The sequence below is a fragment of the Rana temporaria genome, chromosome 3, assembly GCF_905171775.1.
Source record: "Rana temporaria chromosome 3, aRanTem1.1, whole genome shotgun sequence".
Classification (NCBI taxonomy): domain Eukaryota; kingdom Metazoa; phylum Chordata; class Amphibia; order Anura; family Ranidae; genus Rana; species Rana temporaria.
Genome location: NC_053491.1, coordinates 220,077,171 through 220,100,266, shown reverse-complemented (window position 1 = coordinate 220,100,266; position 23,096 = coordinate 220,077,171). Strand labels below are relative to the sequence as shown.

Sequence of the window (23,096 nt, the reverse complement as noted above, 5' to 3'; positions counted from 1 at the left end):
CCAAGTTTGCAAGATAACTGAAATACATCACAGGTGATATCATTTGCTGCTCAATGATTGCAGTATTCTAGTCTGCATCTCCCCAAGGTAATACATAAAACCTGGCCTGTTAATGGGCCCTGAGGACAGGATTGATGACCACTGCTCTAGACATAATAATCATTTAAACCTTGTAGTGGGACGAGGGCACTACATAGGAATTACTCTCTTTTCCCCAGAGTTCAGCTTAAATATTTACTATGATATATAAGATATATAAGTTAAACTCAAACACTTTTATTGAAATATATTTCGCAACAGCTGTAACAGATATAAATCCACTTTGGAGCAAATACCTTTGAAAATCCAGATATTACCATATAAAATGTGCAGTGACATCACTGCGCTGTGGCGGAAAGGGTCCAAAAACAACAGGCTGTCTATAAAAAACTACAGGAGGGGGCAGAGACAAAACCAGTTACCATGAACAAGGAGGGAGAGCAGCAGTCATTGGTCTTTATTACAGAAAGCTCCTGCAGAAAATAAAGTTTTCATGCTGGATTACTGTACAGATCTGGAAGTACTACACAAAGCAGTCCAAGAGTCAAGTAAGAAAACACATGCCTGTTGTAAAAACGTATAAAGGCTGCCACTGCTGATCATTCCTTGTGATGATAATAATAATAATAATAAATAATAATCTGCTGGCCATGCAGATCCAATGGCTTTAGAATTTTCAAATTTTTCTTATCTGCATGTTGAGGGCAGTGTATTAAAAGCGAGGAAGCCAGATATAGGCAGTCAGTTAGCATTTTCAGTAGCTTAGTAATGGTAGAGTAGTTCAAACTTCAAACACAGATACAACAATAAAATATTACAAGGAGACTACAAAGTCTCGAACTTTGGAAACAAGGCTTTGACTAACTACAGGATTCTCTTCAAAATCCTCATCAACCTCTAAAATCAGAACTGGAATGTTACTGAAATGTGCAGGATGAACGTCTTTGTCCTTATTTATTAGCCAGCCTTCATGCTGGTCATGTAACTTTTCAAGGTACTGTTGGGTAACCTGCTCTTCTTCCTTCCTTGCCCTTTTGTGAAGCCTTTCAAAACATTTCATTGGAGTTGCACGGAGATATAAAATCCCATCCAGAGAAGCTCTCTGACCAAACTCCTGAAGTAAAAAAGTGTGCCATTCTTGATACATGTTCCATTCCATGTCATTTAAATGGCCAAGTTCAAAGAGAGTCTTGGCAAACACAAATCTATCACTATATATAGACCTTTCAAATATTCGCACAGGTTCTTGCTGCTTCAGCAGCTGCTCTGAAAACGACTCAATCTGGGCTTTAAAACGAGTCATACAAGAAAGCGTCTGAAAGGTATAAGACCATCGAGCTGGATTGTCGTACAGAAGTTGTAGCAAATTATCTATCCCAGGACTAGACGAAGAATTGACATGCTGCCATTTCTGCAGAGGTTCTCCCATAAAACTCCATTCTTGATATTCGCTGGCCAATAATCTCAAGAAGCTTGACTTTCCAACAGCAATATTCCCTTCCACAGAAAGTTTCTTGCTTTTCCCCTCTTTCCTGGAGCTGCAAGCGGAATCTTGTGGCTTCACAGATTTCTCAGACATGGCAATTCCGTGTTCATTTCCTTGCTTACGAATAAAAGTATAAAACTGTTTGATATCCGGCTGCCGTGAATTACAAATATGTATTTTTGCTGTATCCAAGAATACTCTAATTTTGTTAATAAACATCTGTTGACACAGAAAAGGATTTATATGACATATTCAGGAAAAATGAATCAATTGCATTCAACATATTAATGAAAAAAAAAAAATTGCACCCAACATTGTCAAGAAATATAAAAAAAAAAATGGATGTGCGAAATGAGTGAGATGCATACTCTGGGGATGACGATAGACTTAGAAGCGGGCCTAAAAGAATAAACATTGAGGACATGGCAGCAGTGGGTAGAATTACAGCCTCCACACTAATATCAACATACATGTAGAGTTCCATGTCAGGGAATATGCCATTCACTTTTCCCTCTAACCCCCCCCCCCCCCCCTTTTTATTATTTTTTCTCTTTTCTTTTCTTGTGTTGGTGTGTAGATGGTATGTTAGGACATAAGGAAGAATGAGTATGTATCGATATGGAGGTGATAAACTATAAAGAGATTTTCTCAATTAATATTTATGTAACCAGATGAGATCAGATGTATACATATATTAAAACGTTGAATGGGTGGGTTATGATAGATACTGTAAAATTTGTAATATTTTGTGTAAAATGAAAAATGTATAAATAAGATTATAGACTAAGAAATATAAAAACCAAACTCCATTAAACAACATATTTTGTTTTTGATTGCAACAGGAAGAGTTAGAACTTTGGTCAAGTTTTTTTTTTTGCAGTCTCATTTTTCCAACTCAATCCATAAGAAAAAAAATAAAGGTTGGCTGGTATTAACCCTTTATCACTAACTGGTGAGAATTGGTGATAATTGGGAGAAAGTCATCCTAATACCGCGTACAAACGATCATTTTCCAGCATGTAAAAAACAAAGTTTTTCAGCATCTAGAAAAAAACGTTGTTTTTTCCAACTTCATCATTAAAACGATGTTGCCCACACACGATCGTTTTAAAAAAATGCTCTAGCAAAGCGCGGGGACGTACAACACGTACGACGGCACTATAAAGGGAAAGTTCCATGCGGATGACGCCACCCTTGGGGCTGCTTTAGCTGATATTGTGTTAGTAAAAGACGACTCACGCTTTTCTGTCTGTTACAGCGTGATGAATGTGCTTACTCTATTACGAACGGTAGTTTTACCAGAACAAGCGCTCCCGTCTCATAACTTGCTTCTGAGCATGCGCGGGTTTTTAACGTTGTTTTAGCCCACACGCGATCATTTTTTACAACCCGAAAAACTACATCGTTTAAAATGTTGTTTAAAAATGCAGCATGTTCGAATTTTTTTTTTACGTTTTTCAGAACCCGAAAAATGATGTGAAGTCCACACAAGATCATTTTAAATTAAATTTCACACAGGGAAGCAGAGGTACGGTGGCGGAAAGTAGCCTAAGGGAAACTGTACAATAAGATTGTATATTGTATGGCCAGCCTTAGAAAGTTGTTAGAGGAACAAGTGTCCCTATTGGAAAATTGACCCTCTCTTGTTCTGGTGGCAATTTTGTATTTACTCCAATTTTCATTTCAAGTGAAATTAGGCTCCGTTCACACCTATGCACAATTTTTCACAGTTTGGTGTGCTACGTTCAGGGCAGCCCATTCATTTTAATACAATTTCCATGAGTGGGGGGGTGAAAAAATAAATACAAATAAAAAATAAAGAAATCACACAAAAAGGAATATTTTTTTTTTTTTTAAATCCAGCCACACCAAAACATAGTGCTTTGCTATCATGCAATTTTGCATGCACAAAGGCACCGCCATGCACCCGCAAAAGGGATCTGCAACTTTTTGTGCCTTGTGTGAACATACATCATTTTGTGAGTGTTCCTGCATTGCACAAATGTGAACCTAGACTCAGAGAGATAGTTTAAAGTGGAAGTCCGGGCTAAACCTATCCAGTCCTAAACCTGCTTCCACCTCCATTATAAGTCTTTTACGAACTAGCCTGTAGAGTAAAGATGTCTATACTTACCTAGAAAGAAACCTGAGAGCAATCACTAAGTGTAATAGCCCCAGATATACACAAAGCAAACCACGTACCTTTAACCACTTCAGCCCCAAACCATTTGGCTGGCCAAAGACCAAAGCACTTTTTGCGATTTGGCACTGCGTTGATTTAACTGACAATTGCGCGGTCGTGCGACGTGGCTCCCAAACAAAATTGACGTCCTTTCTTTCCCACAAATAGAGCTTTTTGGTGGCATTTGATCACCTCTGCGGTTTTTATTTTTTGCGCTAGAAACAAAAAAAAAAAAAAAAAAAAAAAAGGAGCGAAAATTTTGTTTTTTAACCTTATGCTATAATAAATATCCCCCCAAAAAAATAATATATATATATATATATATATATATATATTAAAAAAACATTTCCTCAGTTTAGGCCGATACGTATTCATCTAAATATTTTTGGTTAAAAAAAAATAAAAATAAACCCAATAAGCTTTTATTGATTGGTTTGCGTAAAAGTTAAAGCGCCTACAAAATAGAGGATATTTTAATGGCATTTTTATTAAATATTTTTTTTTTTTTAGTAGTAAATGGTGGCAGTCAGTGATTTTTATTGCGACTGCGACATTAGGGTGGACGCATCGGACACTTTTGACACTATTTTGGGACCATTCACATAGCGATCAGTGCTATAAATATGCACTTATTACTCTCTAAATGTGACTGGCAGTCAAGGGGTTAACCAGAAGGGGGCTCTGAAGGGATGTGTTCTAACTGTAGATGGCCTGGGCTACGTGTGTCACGACACTGATCACTGCTCTCGATTACAGGGAGCTGTGATCAGTGTCCTGTCACTAGGAAGACTGGGGAAATGCTTGTTTACATTAGCATTTCCCCGTTCTTCCTCTACGCAAGACGATCGCAGGTATAGAGTCCGCGGGATCCACGATCACAGTCACAGAGCTCGCGGCGGGCGCCCACTGTGCTGCATCTTTAAGGCAACATACAGGTACATTAATATACCTGTAGCCACCATTCTGTTATCCGGTTAAGTGAAAATATAAATGATAATGTATGGAACGTACTCTAGGTGTCAAAAAAACACTCTGAATTAAACTATTTCTAAATAATGGACTAGTGTCAGTACTAGCACCCACATCGCTTGTCTTCCAAATAAAAACTGCATTATATTATATATATATATATATATATATATATATACACACACACACACACACACACACACACAGGGCTCAAAATTTCAAGTCTTGAGCCACTAGCCAGGCCTCAGGGGTTACTCGCCACCAGTTTCCCCGCCCAACCCCTACCATGCCCCGTCCCTAATTCTGCCGCTAATCATGCCCTCATAAATTATCTCCTGGAAAATGTTTTATGCAGAATTAAGTTACAAAAATAAATATTAACTTCATCAGTTCCTTTCAGCACAGCCTCACCTGTTCCCACCATTGCAGCCTCACCTGTGCCCACCATTGCAGCCTCACCTGTGCCCACCATTGCAGCCTCACCTGTGCCCACCATTGCAGCCTCACCTGTGCCCACCATGTCAGTAACATCCCATGGAATCCATACATACAAAGAAACCAAAACAAATAAGCTTAGAAATTAAGTTATGTGTAAAAAAACGGAATGACACAGGAAGAAAGGGAGGTGCAAAGAGGCACGGAAAGCCAAGACCCCAGCTGAAATCTATCAGTAATTAGAAAGCATTCCTGCCTCTTGTCAGTGCAAATTAATATCAGCTGGTTCATTCTCAACTGATGGCTTTCAAAAAGGTGTCTCATTACCAATTTGTCACACAAAAAACAGGATGGGTAAAAGCAAAGAGCTCTCTCAAGACCTTTGCAACCTTATTGTTAGAAAACATACTGATGGCATTAGTTACAGAAGGATTTGTAAACTTCTTAATGTTCCAGTAAGCACTGTTGGGGGCCATAATCCAGAAATGAAAAGAATAATATTTCACCATAGACCGGCCATGACCAGGTGCTCCTCCCAAGGAGTAAAAAGAATTATCAAAAGAGTTGTCCAAGAGCCAAGTAATGCACACTCACCACGCAAGACTCCATTGCCGAAGAAAATGCACGTTGAAGCTTCATTAAAGTTTGCTGCACAACAATTAGACAAGCCTGCGACTACTGGGAGAATATAGTCTGATCAGACGAGACCAAAAATAGGATTTTTGTACTCACCGTAAAATCCTTTTCTCTGAGTTCATGGACGGACACAGCTTTAATCTTGACAAAGTGGGTATTAGCTTCCTTTAGGAGTGACTAGGCAGAATGTGTTAACAACATCAAAGCTGAACAGCCCAGCCCAGGGGGCAGTCCTACTGGCTTTATCCCCTCAGCCTGCATGCAGCATCTCAGTTTGTCAAAAGCAGTACAAACTTTAACCACTTGCTTACTGGGCACATATACCCCCTTCCTGACCAGAGGACATTTTGCGATTCGGCACTGCGTCGCTTTAACTGACAATTGCGCGGTCGTGCGACGTGGCTCCCAAACAAAATGTACGTCCTTTTTTTCCCCACAAATAGAGCTTTCTTTTGGTGGTATTTGATCACCTCTGCGGTTTTTATTTTGTTGCGCTATAAACAAAAATAGAGCGACAATTTTGAAAATATATAATAGACCAATTTAAAAAAAATAAAAAATTCTCAGTCTAGGCCGATACGTATTCTACATATTTTTAGTAAAAAAAAAAAGTCACTGGTTTGCGCAAAAGTTATAGTGCCTACAAAATAGGGGACAGAATTATAATTTTTTATTATTTTTTTTTTTACTAGTAATGGCGGCGATCTGCGATTTTTATTGGGACTGCAACATTATGGCGGACACATCGGACACTTTTGACACATTTTTGGCACCATTCACATTTATACTGCGATCAGTGCTATAAATATGCACTAATTACTGTATAAATGTGACTGGCATTGAAGGGGTGAGGGAGGGGTTAAATGTGTACCCTGCATAGTGTTACTAACTGTGGGGGAAGGGGACTGACTGGGGGAGGTGACCGATCTGTGTCCCTATGTACAAGGGACACAGATCGGTCTCCTCTCTCCCTGACAGGACGTGGATCTGTGTGTTTACACACACACAGATACACGTCCTTGGGCCAGATTCACAAAGAGATACGACGGTGTATCTCCAGATACACCGTCGTATCTCTGACTTACACTGGTCCTATCTATGCGTCTGATTCATAGAAAACGTTTGACCAAAAACGAGCTCCCCCCCGTTGCGTAAGCCACGTCACGATTGGCGAAAGGAGCCGAACGGCGATGTGCATGCGCAGTATAGCTCAAGCGGCACCTATTTCCCTGGTCGAATGCCCCGTGACAGGAAAGGGGGGCACCCGACCCTTTATGGCGTAAGCCTGAATCACCATCTGTCGAGACCGCTAGGCCCTTCTTGGGACCAGACACTGAAACAAACAGCAAGTCTGACCTCTGGAACGGCGCAGTAGCAGATAAGTATACTCTGAGATCGGACAACGTCCAAAGGAATGTAACGCCGCCTCTTTAGGATGCGACGGATAAGGACACAAGGATGGAAGTACAATGTCCTTATTGAGATGGAAGGCCGAAACGACCTTAGGTAGAAAAGAAGGCTGCGGGCGCAGCAACACCTTATCCTTGTGGAAGATCAGATAAGGAGCTTTGCATGACAAGGCTGCCAGCTCAGAAACCCATCTGACGTAACAGCCACCAAAAATACCACTTTCTTAGAAAGTGTCAACAAGGGAATTTCTCTAATGTTCTCAAATGGTGGCTTCTGGACCAGATTCAAGTCCCCAGCGACTGTAAAGCAGGATGAAGTATGGGACCTTGTGACAGCAAGACCTCTCTCAGGGGTAGACGCCAAGGGACGTCTGCTACTAGACGCACTAGGTCAGCGTACCAAGGATGCAGAGGCCAATCCGGAGCAATTAGGAAATTAGGATCATTGGAATCCCTTCTGTCTCCACTCTGCGAAGCAGATGAGGAAGGAGCCTTAGAGGAGGGAAGGCATAGATTAGCCGGTACTGACTCCACGGTGCCACTAACGCATCTGCCCATGGGTCTCTTGACCTGGCCACAAACCTCAATACCTTCCGATTGAGTCGAGATGCCAGGAGATCTACTTCTGGCATGCCCCATCTTTAGCAAAGGAGCTGAAACACATCCGGGTGCAGAGACCATTCTCCTTGGTCCAGCATCTGGTGACTCAGGTAGTCCGCCTGCCAGTTTTCCACGCCCGGAATGTATACGGCCGACACGCTCCTTTCTGCCCACCTTAGGATGTGAGCGACCTCAGACGCTGCAGCCGAGCTTCTTGTTCCTCCCTGATGGTTGACATATGCCACTGCCATGGCGTTGTCCGACTGGATCCTGACTGGACGCCCCTGTAGCCTCTAAGACTAATTGGAGAGTCACAGCCTGATTGCCTGAAGTTCCAGGACATTGATCGACAAGTGGGATTCCTCAGGAGACCAGCGACCTTGGGTCCACTGAACACCCCAGACTCCCCCCAACCAGTAAGGCTGGCGTTCGTCGTGATCACCATCCAGTGAAAGGGAAGGAATGATTTCCCAGCCAGAAGTGCCGGTGATGTCAGCCACCAAACTAGGGAGGTCCTGACCAGGTGGCTCACCCGGATTTGATAATCCAGGGAAGATGGGCACTTGTCCCATCTGGACAGAATGTCCTTCTGTAACACTTGCGTGTGAAATTGCACATATTGTACCGCCTCGAAGGAGGCCACCATGAGGCCCAGGACTCGCATGCAAAAGCGGAGTGATGACCATCTTTGGGATGTCAACTGCCACACCGCAGTCCGAAGGGTCTGCAACTTTTTCACAGGGAGAAAAAAAAAAAAAAAACTTTTGCCTTTGAGGAGTCCAGAATCAACCCCAGATACACTAGGCATTGAGTCTGTACCATTACTGACTTCTGAGTGTTCAGCACCCAACCAAAGTGTCTTGTTGAAATAAACCTCCAGGCCTATGGGCCCGAAGGGAGCCATGTCTTTTCCTTAGATAGGCAGAAAAAACTGGAGCTGCTGAGTGCAGGCTGAGGGAATATAGCCAGTAGGACTGCCCCCTGGGCTGTTCAGCTTTGATGTTGTCAACACATTCTGCATTCCTCCTTCACTACCGGGTATTGACCTGGAATGCAAAAGACATCGTGGTCACACTTCTGACAGGGGGAAATATCAACCTGCTCTCAGCTTCCGTGCCCTCTGATCACATGTGGGTCACTTAGCCCCAAATGCACCAAGATAGAATCCCCAGTCAGTAAGCTCATTGATGCCAACCTATCTACAGACCGAGTCTGCACTTCCGTATATGGGATCATACAGCACCTCATTTCTCACAATCCAAACCAGTACAAATGTACCGTTTTTTTATACTCCTAGTTTAAATTTTTATCATGTTCGTGTAATAATTTTTAGTAATTTTTTATTTCTATTTTTTATTTTTATTTTTGTACTCATTTTTTATCCATTACAATTTTTCACTTTTAATTTTTATACATTTTATTTTTTATTTTTTTGTAAAAGTTTTTTTTCTTCTTCATTTTTTTCTTTCTCGTTTTTATATCAATTTTTAGTAATTTTGAATACATTTTTTTCTCATTTCTCATTTTTATCAGTTTGTTGTTGTCCGTTTTAATTTTTATATTTTTTCTCTCATTTTTCTCCCTGAAGGGTTATGGTTATAATTTTTTTACTTTTAATTTTTTTAAAGTTTTTCATTATTATTTTTATTTAGTTATTTTTTTCCTCTTATTTCATTCAGGTGAGAAAAGTTCCAAAAGGTTTGAACTTTTTCCACCTGAAGGGGGGAGTAGTGCATAGACCTGGAAGAGGAAAATAGTAAATAATGCAGTGTTTTTAATTGCCCTCTTGTTGGAGAACTATATATTATTTTTTATTATTTTCCTTTGGTTTGGGGAAGAGCCTCTAAAAATTTTTTTAGTAAGAAGTACAGTCGGGTTGGACTAAATTCTAAAAAGTTTCTTGGCAACCATTGTTTAGTCGCTCCTTTTTAATATTTTTTATTTTTGTTTTTAACCCGACTTGTACATTATTAAGTGACCATGATCATGATCACCTGTTGATCACCAATAGGGCAGAAGAGTCTATTTTTTTTTGTTTGTTTTTTTGTGTTTTGTTCTCGTTTTTTTTTTAAGAGAGGACCCTAGAACTATATTTTTTTTTCCTGTTGATCTAGGAATAAGCCTCTTCAATTTGTAATAATAACGTGCGGTCAGGTTTACCCAAAGTCTACAAATTTAAATCATCTCTCTCTCGTTATTATCTGTGTACCTGACCAGCAAAAATACCACCAATTACTAGTAAGAGAGAGGAGTCGTTTTTTTTGAACGGAACAATGTTCTATATTTTTTTATTTTTTATTACGTTTTTTGAATACCGATTCAATGCGCTTTAACAATCGAAAGTGGAATCTAAACTGGAGAGCTTGGTTGGAGCAGCATTAAATCTGTAGTTTTTATTTTTTGTTTTTTTCTTTTCTCCATATTCTTTTTCATTACTCACCTCTCTTCCTTTCCTCCTTTAATTTTATGCTCTCTAAGTTTTTCTTTTTGGCTTCCATCATACATCTTCTCAGGATAATGTAACTAGAACTTCAGTCATATTTTGTTTTTAAGGCACGTGAGCATTCCTGCCCGCCAGTGCCATATTGTATCCCTGGACATCCAGGTTTTCATGTCTTAAAGTAATTCTACCTACCCTAGTCTACCTACGGCTTTATAGTTATAAAGGCCACCCCACGGCTCCTGTCTGACATTCCTCCAATAACTGTACACTGACGTTCTCCTTTCTCCTTTTGTATTCATACATGACTGTATGGAGGCCCACCCAACCACCACCTGAAGAAACAACGACAACCAAGTCATTTTTCTTTTGGAAGACAAACGTGCCATGAATAAGACACTCCGAAACCCTTCTTCACCATGCTGGAAAAGTGCTGCCTCGCGGTCCGATCCAATGGTGACAATCAGAACACCATCTTTTCATACAGGACTAAATATATAAGGATCCCGCCATCAATGTTGGAATTCCACTCCTCCAATGCAGAGGGGCGATGAAACATTGCAGTACAGACACTCGGGGTTCGGATCGGAAGTCTCAAAGGCACCAGGACTGTCTCAAGTCTACCTTGATGAGTTACGGCGAGTTCAAGAAAGGAAGAGGCCGCAGTGGTGGTGGGGGGAAGGGTCGGGGCTTCTGGGCCGTTGTGGGTGGGTACCGAATCATTGAAGGAGGACATAAGTTCAAGGATGAACTTCAGGGGGAACTGTGGTAGAGATTTTTCAACTCCATATTTCTAAGATTTGTAGGAAATTTGTATGTCGTTCTTTTACAAGGTTTTTTATTAATGTGATTTGGGTCTGTCTTTAGATTACTCTGTGAGCTGAGGAGCATGTTTTTCACCATATGTCAGCATATGGATGTTACCTCAATGGGGGGGGGGGGATGTGGTAGGAAATGCCCCCTCATTGTATTGAAAGAATTTTCTGTCATCTCCTATCTGATTACAGACAAGGCGTCTCCATAAGCCAGGGGTCCTGTGATATGCAAAGTGTGGAACTGGATGAGATAGTGCTCACACGAGAAGTTTTGTTGTTGATAAATATGCAAACTCCAAGACAGTCCCTATGTCAAGAGGATGTGATAACAGGGGGATGCACACTGGGGGGTCCTTTTGTGTCATTCTGAAAAGAAACATAAGTCATCCAATCGTATCCGCGGGAAACTTGAGTTTTGGCAGGGAGGAAAATGCAGGCTCAGGGGTATAAAAAACAGTCAAGTCAGCTTGACAAAGTTCAGTGTATGATGCCTTGACCAAGCAGACTGAAGCATGATGAAGGAGCTGACCTAAAAGACTGGTGATGTAATCTCTCTCTCTCTCTCTGTCTGTCTCTCTGTCTCCCTCTCTCTCCCTCTGTCTCTCTCTCTCTCCCTCTGTCTCTCTCTCTCCCTCTGTCTCTCTCTCTGTGTCTCTCTCTCTCTCTGTCTGTCTCTCTGTCTCCCTCTCTCTCCCTCTGTCTCTCTCTCTCCCTCTGTCTCTCTCTCTGTGTCTCTCTCTCTCTCTCTCTGTCTCTCTGTCTCCCTCTGTCTCTCTCTCTGTCTCTCTGTCTCCCTCTGTCTCTCTCTCTCCCTCTCTCTTTCTCTCTCACTCTCTCTCTCTCTCACTCTCTCTCTCTCTCTCCCTCTCTCTCTCTCCGTCTCTCTCTCTCCGTCTCTCTCTCTCCGTCTCTCTCTACCAATTAGCATTACTTATTGTTGACTTCGCTATAGCCATAAATGTATGTTGTATCAGCATTCAGCAATATCCTCTCTGTTTTTAACAAGTGATATCCTTTATGTTATAGTTGTAAATATTAGAGTAATGCAAGTTTCTTCTCTGTATCAATAAATGTAATACTTTTCTCTTTTTCGCAGCGCTATTCTTTGTTTTAATTTTTATATAGACAAAAAGATTTTTATAGCTTATCTTAATTATTCACGTGCGATATTAATATTTCTCTGATTATTGATTATGTACGTGCGTTATTAATTTTTCTATGACACTAGTCACTCCTAAAGGAAGGCTAATACCAACTTTGTCAAGATTAAGGCTGTGTCCGTCCATGAACGAAAGAGAAATTGAACTCTTTGGATGCCATGATAGTGCCAAGTCAAATGGCACTGCACATCACCCCAAAAACACTGTATCATCAGTGAAGTATGGAGGTGGGAACATGATGTTCTTCAGCATACTGTACTGGCAAACAGAAGGATGAATGGAAAAAATGTACCAAGACATTTTTGAAAAAAATCTGCTGACATCTACCAGGATGATGAAGGACACACTCAATTGGTTTCAAAAGAAAGAAATTAAAGCTGCTAGAATGGCCCAGCCAATCACCTGACTTGAAACCAATAGAAAATCTATGGAAAGAACTAAAGATCAGAGTTCATAGAAGAGGCACACGGAACCTTCAAAATTTGAAGACTGTGTGGAAGAATGGACCAAAAAAACACCTGAGCAATGCTTGCGACTAGTTTCTGCATACAAGAAGCGTCTTTAACCACTTCCAGACCGCCGCATGTATATGTACGTCGGCAGAATGGCACGTACAGGCACATTGGTGTACCTGTACGTCCCTGCCTAGACGTGGGTCGGGGGTCCGTTCGGGACCCCCCCCCCCCCCCCCCGCTACATGTGTCGGTCGGATTCGGAACGACGGCGCGGCTATTCGTTTATAGCCGCCCCGGAGCTGAAGAACGGGGAGAGCCGTATGTAAACACGGCTTCCCCGTGCTTCACTGTGGCAGCTGCATCGATCGAGTGATCCCTTTTATAGGGAGACTTGATCGATGACGTCGGTCCTACAGCCACACCCCCCTACAGTTGTAAACACACACTAGGTGAACCCTAACTCCTACAGCGCCCCCTGTGGTTAACTCCCAAACTGCAACTGTCATTTTCACTATAAACAATGCAATTTAAATGCATTTTTTGCTGTGAAAATGACAATGGTCCCAAAAATGTGTCAAAATTGTCCGCCATAATGTCGCAGTCACGAAAAAAATCACTGATCGCCGCCATTAGTAGTAAAAAAATAAATAAATAAAACTATCCCCTATTTTGTAAACGCTATAAATTTTGCGCAGACCAATCGATAAACGCTTATTGCGATTTTTTTTACCAAAAATAGGTAGAAGAATACGTATCGGCCTAAACTGAGGAAAAAAAAATGTTTTTTTATATATGTTTTTGGGGGATATTTATTATAGCAAAAAGTAAAAAATATTGAATTTTTTTCAAAATTGTCGCTCTATTTTTGTTTATAGCGCAAAAAATAAAAACCGCAGAGGTGATCAAATACCACCAAAAGAAAGCTCTATTTGTGGGGAAAAAAAGGACGCCAATTTTGTTTGGGAGCCATGTCGCACGACCGCACAATTGTCTGTTAAAGCGACGCAGTGCCGAATTGTAAAAACCCCTTGGGTCATTTAGCAGCATATTGGTCCGGTCCTTAAAGCGGTGGTTCCCCCTTAAAACAAATGTCTAACAATACATTTGGAAGACTGCTTACACTGCGGGTAGGCTGGCTTTTTTTTTTGTTTTCGTACATACCTCGATATCGCCGTTTCATCCCTCGACTTCCGGGTATGAGTCTTGTGGCGGTGGGCGTTCCTAGTTGATTGACGTTCCTCCGACCGACGCATACTTGACGTCACGACTTTCCGAAAGAAGCCGAACGTCGCTGCGCAGGCGCCGTATAGAGCCGGCGCCTGCGGAATGACATTCGGCTTCTGTCGGAAAGTCGTGACGCGCAGTATGCGCCGGTCGGAGGAACGTCAATCAACTAGGTCCAGCAAGACTCATACCCGGAAGCCGCAGTGTAAGCAGTCTTCCGAATGTATTGTTAGAAATTTGTTTTAGGGGGAACCACCCCTTTAAGTGGTTAAGCTGTAATTACTGACAAAGGATTTTGTACCAAGTATTAAATACATTTCAGTTAGCGTGTTCTAGAGCTGGGCGATTTTTTTTATAAAAAACTCGATTTACAATTTAAATCTATTTTTTTTTTTTTTATGGACACCACGCCGGTCCTGAGGCACTGTGGACAGGAGTTTTTAGGTGAGGCCGCAGCTTCAGCCTAGTCCGCGGTGTCCGGCCTAACGGCCTTTTCCCAGGATCGTGGCAGATTGACTTCTCCCTTGCACACCCTGGAGAGGCCACCAAGGCAGAAGGGACACAGGAGGGTCAGTTGTTAGGGTCTGCACCCGGTAATAGGAGGATTCTTAGCGACGGTCGCGGGGGGAATTTTTTTTTCCCAGCCCTAGTGTGTTCAATACTTTTTCCCTGTGTCTTCCATTTTATTACACATAACTTCATTTCTGAACTTATTTGTTTTGGTTCATTTGTATGCATGGGTTGTTACCAACGTGGTAAAAAATGTCATGTCAATAACACCTTTAGAAATATATTTACCTAGAAAAATGGTTACGTGTTCAATACTTCGTTAACATATTATATAAATATAAGTTACAGTATTTGTACTGCACATACATACATACTAATTATATATGTCGGGTGTCCTCTTCGGCGGGTCGGGCGTCCTTCTGCGGCGTCCTCGCGGCGTCCTCCCCGCTCGTTTCCCGCCACGAGTTTGAATACTGCGCCGGCATATACCGAGCGCAGTACACTCGTGAATCCTCGGGCAGGCTCGGCAACTGTCGCGCTGACGTCCTGTACGCTCAGGACGTCAGTGCGAGAGGCGCCCAGACCGCCCGAAGATTCACGAGTGTACTGCGCTCAGTATATGCCGGCGCAGTATTTAAACTCGTGGCGGGAAAGCGGGTATCGATTGATATGATTTTCAGGGCAAAATAGTGCGCGGTATACGCCGATAAATACGGTATATATTTGCCGTGCATTACAAAGTTACAAATACTTTAACTTATGCCTTAGAATTGTTATCCATATGATGTGCTTATATCATAATCTCATAAAAGACACAATTCAATGTGAACAATCTAAATTACCACAAAAGACCCAAGTGTCAATACATTCTTGTGAACATGTGTTTTAGTATTGACACGGTTGGAAGGACATATAGCACCACAAATACTGAAAAACAGGTTTACAAGAAAGTATCGACACTAGAGACTTTAGTGGTAATTTAATTTCTTCACATTAAATTGTGTTTTATGCGACTGTGTAGCACATATTCATAGTTTTCTGCAGGGCTGTGGAGTCGGTAGATAAATGTTCCGACTCCTCAGTTTTATGTACTTCCGACTCCCCGACTCCGACTCCTCTGTATTAATATGCGAATGTATTTTGTACATTCCTTGAGGGAAAGAAACGCAACCTACCACAGGACTACTGGCTGGGAAGCCAACAGTCTACTGTATTGCACAGTTTAAGCAAAAGACAAACACAATGAAAACAATCAAGTGGCTGGATAGTAGCAGCAGGCATAAACATCAGGAACAGGATCTTTACCAGTTCAAAAACACAAACCACATTATTTGGTTGTTTTAGAACAAAAACAAAGCTTATCTATAATGAACCAAAAACAAAATCTGTAAAACCTAGAAATGGTTTATATTAATCTTGAAATGTAGTTATAGGCTTAGCAAATGCAAATCAATTCAATGTAGAGTTCCAAGGAAGATAATTGCCTCTGCCAGATCCTCTTTCATAGAGGCTCTTAAGTCAGACTTTATTATTTTTAGGGCTGAAAATAATCTTTCGACACTGACTTGGGTGGGTGGCATTGCAGTAACTATTCTGGCCACATCACTAACGATCTCTGGATAAACAAGGATGGCTTCTTCAACAGTACGTTTTGATGAGCGATCATACTTTTCAACTTCTTTTAGTGCTTTATAAAACTCCTGTTGGAATTTTTTTATTTGGACACTTACTGGTTCTCTAACATGCGTTCCCTGTAAAAGCAGAACACAACACTATGGAAAGTATAAGTATTGCAGCTCCTAATTGTGCGTTGCGTGCCATATAGTGAAGCACATGAAAAGCATGCTTCTTCACGGTCACTTAACGTGTTCGTTTTGCGGTTACGTAAGGCACTGCATGCATTGGTCTTTATTCTTACAGTAGAGAAGTCATTAATTATAACTTTTTGTGAATTGGGACATTTAAACTTGCTTTTTTTTTTTTTATTCCAATCTAAATTTAGTAGGAGTCGGTGCATTGTTTGCCGACTCCGACTCCAGGTACCCAAAATTTCCCCCGACTCCTCGACTCCGACTCCACAGCCCTGGTTTTCTGTCTATACTTTCTGAAGTTGCTCCTGTTGGCTTACATGACCGGCTTCCATCTACAGCTTCAGTGTAGAGGACAGTCAACAACTGATACCCTATAGCAGGAGTGCCCAACCTTTTGAAGAGCGAGGGCCACTTAAGCAACTTGGTAAGCAGTCGGGGGCCACAATGAGCGTAGCGGGTGGATGACAGGTCACGGCTACTCTATAGGCCCTCCGATCCACCCAGATGAAAGGGGACGAACTCCCTTCTGTTTTTCCGGTTGGAGGTAGGTGTGCGTAAACGGGCATATGTCGCTCTATAGAGGTGAATTGAGGCCCCCATTTGGTCAGGGCCTAAGACTGCTTTCACACTGATGTTCTGTGGTTTACCCATACCCCAGGTGCAGCGTAGTGCACCTGTGTCTATCCTGCGGGTTAGCTGAACTTTGCCATAGATTCCGCCTGTGCAAAAGCCGGCGCTGTAGAGGAAGCATCGGCTTATGGGGCTCTGCTCCGCACCCGCTTCCTTCCTCTACCACCAGATTAATTCACAACACTGATGCTGTGGTATGGCGGGTCGATAACCTGTGATCTGGGCTTGCCAACCCACCATTCCAGAGCAGGAGGTCATGGACATTTTTCTTCTATAGGCTAGTTCATGAGTAGCTAACTTTTCAGAGGTTGAGATCCACCTGGACAACATGGAGAAAAATCAAAGATCCCTGGTTTCGTGATGAAGGGGCCCTTTTAAAAAAATAAACACATCAAGCCCCCAATCAAAAGGATAAGATTGGAGAACACAGTGTCACATCACACCCCATAGTAGTGTCCTCCGTGCCCTCCCCCCTCCACAGTTTCCTATGCCAACCCCCCACAATGGTGTTCTCTGCCTCCCATCACATCCCCACCCTGCTGTAGTGTATTTTGCCTCTCTCGCACAGTAGTGTCCTGTGCACTCCCCCCCACAGTAGTATCCCTCTTCACATCAACCACTGCATTGTCCTGAGCCACCTACCCTCCCTGAAAGCAGTGTCCTCTGCCCCCCCCCCCCCAAACATATACACATACCAGTGGAGAGGTAGCACTCACCTACCTTACGACTGATGCACAGGAGAGCAGGAGGAAGTAGAGTACAGCATGGAGCAGGAGCCGACAGAGTTAAAGCAGCTTCAGCCTTTAAAAAAAAAAAAAAGGAGTTAGCAGCTACAAATACTGTAGCTGCTGACAAAATAAAATAAAGAAGGAAACTCTCCTGTCCAGGGGTCCAGCGCCATGCTCACCTGAACCACTTCTTTGCCGGTCTTTGGGTCCCAGCACTGACTTGTTTAGTGTGGGCATCTGGCTGTGATTCCGTGCAGCTGCCCGCTGTGCACGGTCGAACTATACTGCGCTTTGTGAATGGCCTTGCAGCCTTCTGGGACCAGTGACGTGTCCCTGAAGGCTGCGGAAGAGGGAACTTCCGTTAGATCCCTGTGGCAATCCAACCGGAAGTGGGAGTGGATACATAAAGGGGAACTTAACATTTAGGGTAAAGTTCCGCTTTAATAATCATTATAATAACAAGCTGGTGATTGGTTGCTCGGACCACTCAGCATCCTAGCTTGAAAGGTTCACCGAGTCAGCTCCCGCACCCACCGACCCTCCATCCAATACTGTGCTGCCTCTCGCTCTCCACTCTGCAGGGAACATGAGAGCAGGAGAGGCTGGGGTGGGGGGACCGGCAAAGCAGGAGATGTGTTCACATTCTAAAAGTCGGTTGTCCGTGGTTAACCACTTCAATACCAGGCACTTTCGCACCTCTCTGCCCACGCCAGTTTTCAGTGCCGTCACTTTTTAAATGACAATTGCGCGGTCATACACTGTACCCAAACTACATTTTTACAATTTTGTTCCCATAAACAGAGCTTTCTTTTGGTGGTATTGGATCGCCTCTGCAGTTTTAATTTTTTGCTAAACGAACAAAAAAAGACCAAACATTTGGAAAAGAAAAAAAAGTTTTCTTTGGTTCTATTTTAAAATGTTGTAAATAAGTAAGTTTTCTCTTTCACTGATAAGCTGCACTGATAAGGCGGCACCAATGATATGGCACTGATAGGTGGCACTGCTATGCAGCACTGATGGCTGACACTGATAGATTGCACTGATAGGCATGACTGATGGCATTGGCAGACATTGTTAATGGGCACTAATTGGCATATCCCTGGTGATCTAGGGTAGCATACCTGATGGTCCAATGTGGGCATCCACGGGGGGGGGCAATAATTAGTGCAGACCCCCGTCTGTCAGACGCGAGTGAGGAAAAGCCGATAAACGGCTCTTCGCATTTACATCATGATCAGCCGTGATTGGACAAGGCTGATCATGTGGTAAAGAGCCTCCGTCAAAGACTCTTTCCCGAGATTTGTGTGTCAGACTGACGCCGCACCACCGATCACCGTGCCCCCACAGGCGTCATACGCCCAGTCAGGGTAACAGAACCACCACCCGGCCGTCATTCTGCTAAAGGCCAGGTGGGAAGTGGTTAAAGTGGGGGTAAACTCCCATCTATGACTTGAGCCTTATTATAGGCTTACCTATAGGTACTGTAAATATCTGCACCATTCAGGAGATATTTACTGTATATGCAGCCAATAACATCATCGGCACATGCGCTCTGGAGAAACGGCCATCCGGACCGTTCCTTCAGAGTCCTGTGCCATTAACAGCGGATCCCCTGTGCATGTGTGGTAGTGATGTCATAGCGGCTCCAGCCAGTTACACAGTCGCTGGAAGGCTTTGTTTTCAGGTACACTTCACATAATGTGCTAGTACACGATGCATACTAGCACATTACCTTTCAGGTCAGAAAAAAATTAAATAATAAATCACCCATCGGTTTACTACTGCTTTAAAGCGGGAGTTCACCCAATTAGTTATTTTTTTCTCTTTTCCCCTTAGATGGATGCTCGTTTTGTCTAGGGGAATCGGCTAGTTGTTTAAAAATATGAGCTGTACTTACCGTTTACGAAATGCATATTCTCCGTCGCTTCCGGGTATGGGTCTTCGGGAGCGGGCGTTCCTTCTTGATTAACAGTCTTCCGAGAGGCTTCCGACGGTCGCATCCATCGCGTCACTCGTAGCCGAAAGAAGCCGAACGTCGGTGCGGCTCTATACTGCGCCTGCGCACCGACGTTCGGCTTCTTTGGAAAATCGTGACGCGATGGATGCAACCGTCGGAAGCCTCTCGGAAGACTGTCAATCAAGAAGGAACGCCCAGTCCCGCAGCCCATACCCGGAAGCGGCGGAGAAGATGCATCTCGAAAACAGTAAGTACAGCTCATATTTTAAAACAACTAGCCGATTCCCCTAGACAAAACGAGCATTCATCTAAGGGGAAAAAGTGTTCTCTATGGGTGAACCTCCGCTTTAACGTCTTGCTGATCCCCCAGGGTAGTTAGTAAAGGACTGGGGGTGGGAGCAGGTTTAAGACTGGATAGGTTTAGCCTGGGCTTCCACTATTATATTCCTAATGGAGACACAGCAACCTGACAGTGGATGTAAGCCCTCGCCACACAAGCCTATCAAAACAATGAAAAAAAATCTGCCTTTAGTTTAAAAGTAGTCTTTGAGTCAATAGTTTACCCTGCTTGGTTTCAGGCATTACTTGAATAAATACTTTAGCGCCTATCTCCTCTGCTGTTCATCACTCTGTACACAATACCTTCCACAAGTACTCACAACCTTCTCATTTATCGTGTGAACTCGAGTGACATCCTCTCCAGCACTTCTCCTCCTACACACAGCCAGCCTGTGTCCTCATACAATCTCTTCCTGGTTCCGGCTACATTGCAGTCACATGATCTCTCCTCAACCAATCCTTGCGCACTGTGTTAGGAGATACATAACCATGCTTGTAAACCAACTTTATTGTATGCTAAAATGCACTTACAAACGACAAGAGATTTCTTATTATACTACATCTGGGTCCATGTGCCGATAACTGGCTAGTTATTAAGACGGATATGTCCTCTTTTTCTAGCCTGATACAGTCTAGTTCAAAATGTACACACTTATATTCCCCTCCCCTCAGCCTTAAAGGGTCCTCCACCTCAGTATTTCATTCATAGAAATCATTTGAAGAGGAGATGAAACAGTGAGAGATGTGAGCTTTCATTGGTTAAAAAATAAAGTTTCCAAACTGATGTAACTTTGTGATTACATTTTTTCTTCTAAGGAAATGATAATGTGATAGAATAGGGAACACCCCCCCCCCCCCCCCCCCCCCCCCCCGAATAAAGAACTCCATAAGGATTAGTAAATTAACCCCCCCCCTTTTTTTTTTTTTTATATTTGCATAGATCAACACAGGCTAAAAGCATAGGAATATAGATAATGAGAGTGTCCTGTTCACACTGTACAAGTAAAAATGCACACAGGGTCCAACTACACTGTACACTGCTCGCACGGAAACATTAGCACAATCAAACATACACTATATTGTCAAAAGTATAGGGACGCCTACCTTTAAATGCACATGAACTTTAATGGCATCCCAGTGTAGCGCCCCCCTTACTTTCAGTGCGGGCGCTACACTAAAGTTAGTGGGGAATGGAAGGGTTAGTTTTACTCCCATTCGTGATTTATGGAAACTCAGGCTGCTGCCCACTTCAGAATCGGTCCTGTAGGTCAGTCTGCGCTCCAGGGGTATGTTATCACCCCTGGGTGGCAGTTGGCGCTAGAGGGGTTCTGACAGACCCACCTTCTCCCAGCAGCCAATCAGAGGAGTTCTTCTATCATTGGGCATGCTGGGAGGGGGGTATATCTGGGGCAGCCGCTTTTGGCAGGTTGTTCTATGCGGGGCCCGAGTTCCAGGTACCCACCTTAAGGGTACGCGCATCCATGGGCCCTGCCATCGTGGCCTGCTTCACTGAGGTTGTGCACCATGCGGAGCCTCATCCTGACATTGAAAGGGGCCCCAGCGACTTGCTGGGTCCCAACCTTTTGTTGAGAGGATCCTAAGCTGGAGGCTGTGCAATGGGGGATCGGCTCGGGGGAACCTAGAACTAGAGGTTGTCCAGGAGACCTAGATGAACCATCGGGGATCTGGTCACCACACCATATGACAGGTATGCTCAAGCTGTCAGTGGGTGACACTGATTGAACTAACTGGGAGGATTTTCTCAAATTGATCTCATAAACCCCAAGTTGTCCAGCCTGTGGCATAGGTCTGTTTCCTCCCAGTGATCCGGAAGTGACGCTTCAGCTGCCAGGCCTGAGATAACCGCCTGTCCGGGGGCATTTTACCCACCCTGATTGGGGTGGCGACGAATTGAGCTATATCATTGCTGAGAGCAGGCTTGCTCTCTCTTCATATCCAAGGCCTGATACTAAAGTTTCTCTACTCTCATCAACCTTTCTCTGTCATGTGTCATGTTGATGTCGGCCATGTTAGTCCTTGGAATAAAGCATTGAAAACTGAATTGATGTCTGAACACTTGCTCTTTATTCACACTTACAGAAATCACCCCTAGACCAAGTCAAGAAGGTAACTCAGTAAGCCGATCCCAAACTAATCAGCGGCTCCTTCGGGGGTAAGCGCTACACCAGTTTTAATCCGCAGGGTTCAATATTGAGTTAACCCACCATTTGCAGCTATACCAGCTTCAACTCTTCTGGGAAGGCTGTCCACAAGGTTTAGGAGCGTGTCTATGGGAATGTTTGACCGTTCTTCCAGAAGCGCATTTGTGAGGTCAGGCACTGATGTGGATGAGAAGGTCTGGAACGCAGTCTTCACTCTAAATCATCCCAAAGGTGTTCTATTAGGTTGGGGTCAGAACTCTGTGCACGCCAGTGAAGTTCCTCCACCCCAAACACGCTCATCCATGTCTTTATGGACCTTGCTTTGTGCACTGGTGTGCAGTCATGTTAGAACAGGAAGGGGCCATGCCCAAACTGTTCCCACAAAATTGGGAGCATGAAATTGTGCAAAATGTCTTGGTATGCTGACGTCTTAAGAGTTCCCTTCACTGAAACTAAAAGGGTCAATCCCAACCACTGAAAATCATCATAATCCCCCCTCCACCAAATGATTTGGAGCAATGCACAAAGCAAGGTCCATAAAGACATGGATGAGCGAGTTTGGGGTGGAGGAACTTGACTGGCCTGCACAGATGGCCAATCCATCACCTTTACCCTCAGCTTCTTAAGCAAGGCACTGGTTGACTTTGGGGTCGTTATTAGGGTTGCCACCTTTTCTTCAAACCAAACCCAAACACAGAGCATGTTTTTTTTCGTAGTATACACAATCGGATAATAAAAGACCTGGGGCACCTTTGGGTGCCTCAAGGACAGCGGTAATGCAGCGTTTGTGGCCAAACTGCTCTTGCTGACATTGTGGCTCCCCCTCAGTGATGCCAAGCCTGCCCCCAGACAGCGGCCCGCATCTCCCGAATGGCAACAGATTTTTGTGTGACTACCTCAGTTACTTGGGGAGCCACAGTCCAGTCTAAATAATGTGTCCGGGTTTCAGGCAGACTGAAACCTGGACACAAGATGCCAAACCCGAACTGTCCGTGTGAGCAGGGCCGGCCTTAGGTGTTCAGGCGCCCTGTGCGAGCTAATCTTGTGGCGCCCCCCCCCCCCCCCCATCTTCACCCCCTCGCCCCCTGGTCACCTAAACATACACAAAG

At 43.5% G+C, this 23,096-nt stretch overlaps 1 protein-coding gene across 4 annotated transcripts; it reads right to left on the bottom strand.

Moving 5' to 3' along the window:
• Positions 1–256: 256 nt before the first annotated feature.
• On the bottom strand, positions 257–20,314 carry LOC120932121 (deoxyguanosine kinase, mitochondrial-like). 4 transcript variants are annotated; one of them, XM_040344275.1, is made up of 3 exons: positions 20,146–20,314; positions 17,522–17,602; positions 257–1,744 (listed from the first exon to the last, which is right to left on the bottom strand). In XM_040344275.1, the coding sequence occupies exon 3, from the start codon at positions 1,742–1,744 to the stop codon at positions 854–856; it is 891 nt and encodes a 296-aa protein (XP_040200209.1). In that variant the 5' UTR covers positions 17,522–17,602; positions 20,146–20,314; the 3' UTR covers positions 257–853. The 4 variants fall into 4 exon arrangements, with proteins under 4 accessions (XP_040200209.1, XP_040200210.1, XP_040200211.1 ...); XM_040344276.1 differs by having other exon boundaries at positions 20,149–20,314; XM_040344277.1 differs by lacking the exon at positions 17,522–17,602 and having other exon boundaries at positions 20,146–20,312.
• Between the last annotated feature and the right edge of the window lie 2,782 nt (positions 20,315–23,096).